Source organism: Aricia agestis, chromosome 21, assembly GCF_905147365.1.
Source record: "Aricia agestis chromosome 21, ilAriAges1.1, whole genome shotgun sequence".
Lineage (NCBI taxonomy): Eukaryota > Metazoa > Arthropoda > Insecta > Lepidoptera > Lycaenidae > Aricia > Aricia agestis.
The window spans coordinates 482,461-491,482 of NC_056426.1; the positions used below are offsets into that span (position 1 = coordinate 482,461).

The following is a 9,022-nucleotide window of genomic DNA, read 5'->3' on the forward strand; positions in this document are numbered from 1 at the left end:
CGCGCCTGAAGGTAACCCACAAAAATTAGTGAAATCTTGTAGGATATGTCCCTTATGGCCCTTAATGGCCGCTAGGGAACATTTAGAGTTAGGAGGCGGTTGGTGAAAACAGTCAGTAGTGTTTTATAACTTAATCTGAGTTATTCTAATAGTGAAAAATTTGTTTGTCGTGGCGACGCGTACTCACCGTGGCGACGGTCCGCTTCTGCTGCACGTCCAGCAGCTGGACGGCATCGGGCTCGCGCAGCAGCAGCATGCCGGTGCCGGCGTACATTATCTCGTCGCAGTTGGGTGTCGCGATCTTCTTCGACACTTCATTCTTGAGGTTGCGGATTACTAACTGTGAAAAAAAAGTAGTTAGCTATCACATAATTATGTTACTTTGAAAACTTTAATCTTATGGTGAAAATTGGCAGAATATAGTGATAAAGAGACTAGCTAGTCACACATGTAAATTTTCTGTGCAAGAGAGGCAAAAAATTAAAATTAGCAGTCGTAATTTTATGTCCGAGTAGCCATCGGAGGGGGCGCGGCCTTTGAGCGGCGTGACGCCACCAGTCACCACCTCTTCGCACTAATTGGTACTTAATTATTAACTTATTTAAACAAATATATTTCGCACATACCTGGTTATTCTTCTCCAGCGCAGCAAAGCGGTTACGTGCGACCCACACGGCGGAGGAGGCGTGGCCTCTGAGCGGCTCGACAGCGGGCGCCGCCCCCTCGTCGCGCGGCGCAGCGTACAGCTCGTACGTGTGCGTGTCGCCCGCACGCCAGCTCACCAGCACGCACCACTCCGCGTGGTTCAGTGACATGCTGAAAATATATATACATACTTACATAGTTATATACACATTAAGGAAGATTACTCTCATGTTGTCAGATGACTTGTAACTCACCTGTACGGCTGCACTCGTCCGCCGCCTTTGATCTGCATTACGGGCGAGTCCTTGTGAGACTGCATGTCCAACTTACGAAGCTGCCTGTTAACACAGAAAAATATTAAGCCCCAATTTCACCAACGTCTGTTAGTGTCAACAGCTTGTTAAAATGTCATGTCTTCTCTTTCATTCATAAGAAAAACGAAAGAGGTAACGTGATACTAATTCGAGCGTTAACTTTAACAGTCGTTGGTGAAATTGGGGCTAAGCCTTAAAATATTAAGCCTTTTACTGCCGCAATCTTCTTCTTTAATTATGGCGACCTCAGTGAGTTGCCAATATCAGAGTGGCTTTATGTTGACTTTGCTCTATAATATAGGTCTGGTGCTACCACACCCAGGCGCGGTCTCGGCCTGAAATTTCAATTTTTTTTTATCTGCGCCCTCAAACGGTTGGGGTTTGACAGCTGTCTAAGGTCGGACGCAGTGGTGGGGGATTGCTAGAAATTCCCTTTTACTATTTGGCAAGATTTTGAGATTTTTCAATTTGACCTTAGATTTTGGGGGGGTCATGTCCCCTGAGCCCCCCCCCCCCCCCCCCCCTTCGGACCGCGCCTGACCACGCCCAGAGACATTAAAAAATGATTAATGTTCAATTTAATGAAGTTAACAGATAATGATGGGGCTGATTTACTATGGGACTTATTACATTTACCTGCCTTTAATATAGAATGTGTGTGCGTGTGTGCGTTCGTGCAACCGTGCGTGTGCAGATTCACGTGCGTACGTGCGTGTGTGCGTTCGTGCATGCATACGTGCGTGTCTGTGTCTATACGTGTGCGTGTGCGGATTAGCGTGCGTGCGTGCGTGCGGTCGTGCGTGTATTTACCTGTCTTTGATATAGAAGAGTGTGTTGTTGTGTACGGCGTAGGCTGGTCTCTCGCGCTGCAGCTTGAACAGCACCATGCCGGCGTCGTGGCCCGCCGCGAACAGGTTCAGTGTTGGATGGGCGGAGAGGACCCAGAATCTGTGAAGAATTATAGTATGAACTTTGTTTATCCGGGGTTCGGTCGAGTGTTATTCTTTACGAAAATAATAATTAATAATTATTTACAAAAATAATAATCAAATGTTATTCTTTACGAAAATAATAATATCCCACAACCTGAGCACTTTTGTGGTACACTTTACGGAGAATCTATCACGCCTACTAATTTGTACTTTAACATAGTGATTTTTATTTATATGTAGATGTGTTATCATCGGTCAGTCAAGGTTTGGTTACTATTTAAATATTAAAAAAACTGCCTTAAAGATTATTACAAAGCAGAAAAATGACGCGAGCCCTTACAAAGCTCGGCTTTTAGTTTGTAATATATTATGGAGTCTCATGGATAGAATAATAAACAAAATTTTATAGATTTAAAAAATTTTGCCAAAATAACGCCGGATTCTATTAACTATTTGAATATTTATTTCTTGCCACAATGGCCTTGAATGTTCCTCCTTTTCCTTCCTCCGCCTACCTTTCATCCTCTCTACGGAAGGTGTGCAGACAGGTGCGCTTGGTCATGTCCCACACGCGGATGGACTTGTCCTCGCTGTTGGACAGCAGCAGCTCGTGCCGGGCGTGGAACAGCGCGCACGACACGTTGTGGTAGTGACCGCGGCACGCGTCCACCTCCCACGCCTGGGAAAATTCCAATAATTAATTAAACACACATAATATTATACAATAGAATGAAGCAGGCAGAGTACTGTAAGTCGTCTACTCTCATGGCTAAGTTTAACTTGCAAATTGATATAGCAATCAGACTATGTATGCACACCAAAAAGAAATTAGTTTGCAGTGTGTTATGATAAGGTTGTAAAAAAAAAGGTGCAAAAAAATTGCCACAAAACAGTTCAAAAAATGAACAAACATAAAACAAAATACAGTAACAATTTTGCTGTGATATGTTATGATAAAGGTTTATACTCTACTGGATGACGCCCGCAACTTTGTTGCTCAAAAATATCACGCGGGAACCGTACATTTTTTCGGGTTTAAAAGTATCTTATGTCCTTGCCCGGGACTCAAAGTATCTCCATACCAAATTTCAGCAAAATCGGCTCAGCGGTTTGGACGTTAAGAGGTAACAGACGCAGAAACTTTCGCATTTATGATATTAATATGGATGGTGTATAATGTTGTAAGTAATCTACACATGTGAGCTTGGATGCGAAACAACTTGGACTTATATCAAGTGTCATTTTTGAATGAGGAGACTCAAAATGACACCATCGATAATTCATAATTTGGCCACATGCACAATAATACTTAGATGACATAAGGGCATATGTATAAAACATTGGTTTCACTTAGCAAACTTCACAAGTACCTAGCCACATGTTTTTTTACTTCCTATGGAAAATATCATATTTTAAATGGATAAATATATAAAAATTATAGCTCACCTTAGCATCATTCATTCGCCACAGCTTAACCTGTCTATCATCAGCGGCTGACACGATCAAAGGTAGCGTGGGATGGAATGCCGCCCAGTTCACACCTCGGTCGTGGCCCTCCAGAACATGCTTCACCACCGCGTCCGCCTGCAAGAGAAGAGGTGACTGCACTCCCATCCCATCCCGATACGTTAATCATCTTTTATCACAAAAGATAGACGGATAGATGGAAATAGAAAGATGGTAAAGATAATGATATGAGTTGTAAATATAATACAATGCAGATTCAATTTAACACATTGAATTTAAACATTTAAGCACCATATTTAATTCATTAAATATTTACGAGTTTTCACAAGTTACTTAAAAAATTATATATTACATGTCTTCAGTCAAAACATTACATACAAAGCACATTTGCAGAGCTCATAAAAACTAATGCACAGCACAGCTGTACAAAAGAAAGAAGCTAGCAACATTTTTGTGGGTAGGAGTGACAAACAAGTGGACATGAAGCTTGTAATAAATCTACATCACCATATACAGCTAAACAGAGAAAAGAAAGATAAGAAGAGTATCCAAATTAGCATAATAATACCTGTCCAAACAAGTCTGTCGCTTGTGGGTTACGTAGATGATCAGCTAGCCCTGTGGGTCCAGGGGCTACACTCTTCTTCCTCAAGCCGGAGAAGTCCCACACTCGGACTGACTGGTCCAGAGATGCGGAGACGATAAGATCCTCAGTGGGATGGAACTGAGCACACATGACGTAGTGGTTGTGGCCCGTCAGCACGCTGATGCATTGACGAGATTGCCAATTCCAGATTCTTATTGTCTGTAAAACATAGGAGTAGCTATATAGTTTTTTTTACTTCCTTTGTGTTTCAGAAATTTTTACATGCAAGATGGAATCCTGCAAGAATAATGTATTGTCCCATACTGTAAACCAGCCTATATCCTCTTCAGTCTACTGTAGATCTAACAACGCCTCCGTGGTCTAGTGGTATAGAGTGTGGCTCTTGACTCTGAGGTCGTGGGTTCGATTCCCGCATTGGAAACATGTTATTTCCAAGTTTGGTAAGGACAGTGCAGGCTGATCACCTGATTGTCTGACAAGTAAGATGATCCATGCGTCGGATGGGCATGTAAAAAGTCGGTCCTGCGCCTGATCTCTCGCCGGTCGTGTCGGTCTTCGGTCCCACTGGGTTATGAGAGTAAAGGAATAGAGAGTGCTCTTGTGTACTGCCCACATACTTGGGCACTATAAAATTACTCCTGCGTAGCTGGCCTGGTTTCAATGAAACCGGCCACCGTCACCGAAACCGGTGTGGGAGCTATTTAATATTAATTAACTGTAGATCTATGCCAAATTTAATTAAAATTGGCAAACTACAAATGGTTTAATTTAGATTTTTTGAATGCAAACATTTATTTAAACAGACATTGCTAAGATTAAACTAAATAAACAACAGCTTTGAACATAAAATAATACTAAATTGTGTTATAACTAGTTCCCAGTGATGCCTGCAACTCCCATTGTGGTAAAATTCGTTTATTGCAAGGGAACTGTACATTCTTCCCAAGTGAAAAGTATCCTAAAACCAAATTTCATCAAAATCGGTTCAGCAGTTTGGGCATGAAGATGTAACAGACAGACACACTTTTGCATTTATAATATTAGTATGGATGTTACCTGATCATCAGAGGCACTCAAAATCCACGGGTATTCATGATGGAAGAATGTTGTTCTGATGTAGTCCAAGTGCCCCAGCAGCGTGAACAGACATCTCCTCTGCTTGTAGTTCCACACCTGAAAACACATACAGTCTTATGATATAATATGATATATTAACATTACAGTCTCTATAAAAAGAAACTATTATTTCCTTACTTAAGTATCCTCAAAATGACATCAAAATTGGTTTAAAGGTATATATTATAAAGAGGGGACACAAATTATTTTGTAATGTTAGTAATGATTTTATTGCAAAGATCCATGTAAACCACTGTTAATTTTTTTTTATGAAAGAAGGGGGCAAACGAGCAAACAGCTCACCTGATGGAAAGCAACTTCTGTCGCCCATGGACACTCGCAGCATCAGAAGAGCTGCAGGTGCGTTGCCGGCCTTTTAAGGAATAGGGTAATAGGGGAGGGTAGAGATGGGAAGGGAAGGGAATAGGGGAGGATAGGGAAGGGAATTGGGCCTCCGGTAAACTCACTTACTCGGCGAAACACAGCGCAAGCGCTGTTTCACGCTGGTTTTCTGTGAGAATGTGGTATTTCTCCGGTCGAGCCGGCCCATTCGTGCCGAAGCATGTATAATAAATAATATAATGTTACTATTGAAGCTGCAAGATTACTAGCATAGGCTACAGCAAACATCATGTTTCCTATACCAATAACATAGAAAAGGTATCCCAGTGCTCGAAAGACAATAAGTGTAACAATTATATATTGTACATACATCCGAAACTACTTAAAAAAGAGTACTAGGATCTCTTACTAGATAGAAAGACCATAAAACAATATTGTATGGTGATTTCATTGACTAACAAAAAGCAACTTTACCTTGATTTTGTAGTCATCCCCACCGGATACGAAGAGCGGCTGTTGGATGTGGAAGTGTATACCGCGGACGGGACCATCGTGATCGTCGAATTTCTCCAGCAAAGTGCACATACGATAATCCCACAGCTGAATCACACCGTTGTGCAAACTTGCCAAAACCCATGGCCGTTTAGCATGGAATGATATTCCTTTGACCCGAGCCGACTTCGTCTCGAACTTCGTCAACATTTTGTAATGTATTTATGGACTTTTTGTGGTATTTTATTCGGTAATATTCAATTAAATTCAATCAACACACGCAAGCAAATAATATCGACATGTTCTGTCAAAACCGGCTGACGTGACACGTCAATCGTCATTCTCAATTGTAATGCCCGCTCCACACACTCGAGTTTCGCGAGCATGCATGCGATTCATCAATAATAGAGCTCATTTAATTTGCCACTACTTTTCAAAATTGATCTAAGTAGAAAAAGTATGATTTAATTAAATTTGATATCGATGTTCGGTGTAAAACAGAATTTTGCTTCCTATTGTGTTACCTTTTCTTTGAATCAAAATATAAATAAAAAATAAATCAGTAAAGTGAAAATAATGTATTAAAATTGTAATTTATCGTTAAATTTCGCTCTGGACTTTTTTTCTGTGTCACCTTGACAGCAAATCGCGCATAAAATTTTGTTTAAATATAAATTTTTTCTCGCGTTCCTTTGTCTCGTAACAAAAGCCGGAGAACAACAAGAGAACTTGAGATGAATGTATGAATGTATGTATAATAATAATGTGATTAACGCAATCACATAATTATTCTCACAATGATTTGAAAATTTAAATCATAACTGAAATTAATTCCCGCAATTTCTCGTTTATAAATATGATTAAATGAATTTGTTTGATTGTTTTGAACTTGCAAGTTTCATATAAATTTACATTCATTTTTTATTTATTTATTTTGTTGTTATACGGTACATGACATTTGCCATTTAGAGCTATACTTTTAGTTTATGGTAGACAGACGCAACCATAGATAAGAAGTAAAAGAAGAAGACCAAATTTGAAAACAATTCTAACCTCATGAAAGTTTTTTATTTACTTTATTTTTAATTTTCATATTTTCGATCTTTTAAAATTTTAATTGTGGAAATCATTTTAGTAAAGAGAAATGACCGTTCTTTGAAACAGGGTCCTTTGAATTTTATTCCCATTGTTTATATGCAACATAACCTAAACAATACACAATGAGCGAAAAAATGGAAGATATTGGTAAAATATGTATCCCAGGGATGAGACTTTGTCTTGCCAACAAGGAATACATCTCCGGCCCTGGCACACATGAGCTAGGCGGGTATATTTATGCTAGCCTAGCTGGAGTACTAAAAATGCAAAAGGATGAGAAAGCTAATGTATGATAATTTTTATGTTTATTTTTGTATATCTCACAAGTCACAAAGACAGTGGCTTACTTAAAAAAAAATCTTTCTTTTTCAGACAACCTCAGTGTCAGTGGACAGTCCTCGGACGCCCAGTGTGCTACCAAAAACTGGTGACATAGTGACTGCAAAAGTGACAGTAGTGAACTCCAGAATGGTTCAGTGCATGATTCTCTGTGTAGGTCCATCAGTTCTAGCAAGACCGTATAAGGGGATACTCAAAAAGGAGGATATCAAAGTGACAGACAAAGACAGGATTGATCCGTACAAGTGTTTTAGGCCGGGCGATGTTATTTTGGCCAGAGTTGTATCCTTTTTTATGTTAATACTAAGATGATAGCTACTTTTAAAATACACCCAAACATGCTTAGCTTAAATTTAATTGTACAGTATAATTATTTATTCAGTTATTTCATTTTTAGGGTTCCATACACAAAGGGTAAAAACTGGAGCCTATTACTAAAACTTTGTTGTCTGTCTGTCTTTCTGTCTCCAGGCTGTAAGTCGAGAACGGCTATAGCTAGACTTCTGAAATTTTTAACAGATTATGTACATCAGTTGTCGCTATAACAACAAATACTAAAAATAAAATAAAGTTTTAAGGGGGGCTCCCATACAAGAAAAGTGATTTTTTTTGGCCTTTTTAGCTCGTTTAATCAATAATGGTAACAGCTAGGCACTTTAATAATTAATAATGAAATTAAATAAAAGTAAATATTTAAGGGGGGCTCTCATACAAAAAAAAACATTTTTTTTTATACCGGTACGAAACCCTTTGTACGCGAGTTCGACTCGCACTTGGCCCATTATTGTATGAATATCTACATACTGCCCAGTTATAGTCATTTTCTAAAAGATACATAAATAGTACAAATTACTATAATTATATGTTCAGGTTTGTATGTAACTTTTAATCAATCAATCAAATCAGCCTTAGATATTTATCTACTGCTGGACATAGGCCTCTCTCAATGACCACTAAGATGGCTGATCTCCTGCTACTCGATGTATGTAACTTTTACATAATTTAAAATCAGCACAATATTTCCTTATAACAAAACAGTTGCCAATGACAGAAATCCATTGGTATCACCTATCAACAGGGGAGAATGAACTTGGCGTTGTCATAGCCACTGCAGAAGGATCTCCCCAAGGCGTCAGTATGGTGCCGATAAGTTGGTCAGAGATGCAGTGCCCTAAAACCTTGGTGAAGGAACCGAGGAAAGTTGCAAGGGTCATACCAGAGAACATAAATCAGAAATTATTTCCCACTGACACAAATACTGAAGAAAAAAAGGGAAATAAAGATTGATTACTTCTACATTTGTTGTTTTTTATACTAATATTTCTTTTTTATAAAATAAGGGGACAAAAGAGCAAATGGGTTACCTGATACTAAGCTACTACCATAGAGTAATAAAGGTCTCTGCTACTACCGTCGCCCATCAAATCACCAATGGACACACGCAACATTAGAAGAGCTGCAAGTGCGTTACCGGCCTTTTAATAGGGAATACGCTCTCTTCTTGAAGGTTTACAAGTCGTGTTTTGATACAACTTAGATATTATAAAGGAATAGCGCCAGATTGTATTGTTTCACCAGAACGACTTGTTATGTGCACACATGTTTTAAATAAATAAAAAAATATATTGACATTGATATGCTTGTCATGTGTCAAAACTCAAAATCATATT

The 9,022-nt window shown here is 39.1% G+C and overlaps 2 protein-coding genes across 3 annotated transcripts in view; one reads left to right on the forward strand and one right to left on the reverse strand.

The window, feature by feature from the left end:
* Positions 1-6,232, reverse strand: part of LOC121737532 (coatomer subunit alpha) — a 33,145-nt gene extending 26,913 nt beyond the window's left edge. The window contains exons 1-9 of one of the 2 annotated variants that reach the window (XM_042129186.1): positions 5,898-6,232; positions 5,022-5,138; positions 3,927-4,163; positions 3,338-3,475; positions 2,407-2,570; positions 1,770-1,907; positions 900-983; positions 627-816; positions 188-340 (exon numbers count right to left, since the gene is read on the reverse strand). In XM_042129186.1, the coding sequence (XP_041985120.1) occupies positions 188-340; positions 627-816; positions 900-983; positions 1,770-1,907; positions 2,407-2,570; positions 3,338-3,475; positions 3,927-4,163; positions 5,022-5,138; positions 5,898-6,125 (1,449 nt within the window). In that variant the 5' untranslated portion in view covers positions 6,126-6,232. Of the gene's footprint in view, positions 1-187; positions 341-626; positions 817-899; positions 984-1,769; positions 1,908-2,406; positions 2,571-3,337; positions 3,494-3,926; positions 4,164-5,021; positions 5,139-5,897 lie in introns of both variants that reach the window. The other variant, XM_042129185.1, reaches the window with a different exon arrangement.
* A 745-nt stretch (positions 6,233-6,977) lies between these two features.
* On the forward strand, positions 6,978-8,645 carry LOC121737619 (exosome complex component CSL4). The gene is made up of 3 exons (XM_042129283.1): positions 6,978-7,300; positions 7,386-7,634; positions 8,391-8,645. The coding sequence occupies exons 1-3, from the start codon at positions 7,136-7,138 to the stop codon at positions 8,637-8,639; spliced, it is 663 nt and encodes a 220-aa protein (XP_041985217.1). The 5' UTR covers positions 6,978-7,135; the 3' UTR covers positions 8,640-8,645.
* Positions 8,646-9,022: the final 377 nt, after the last annotated feature.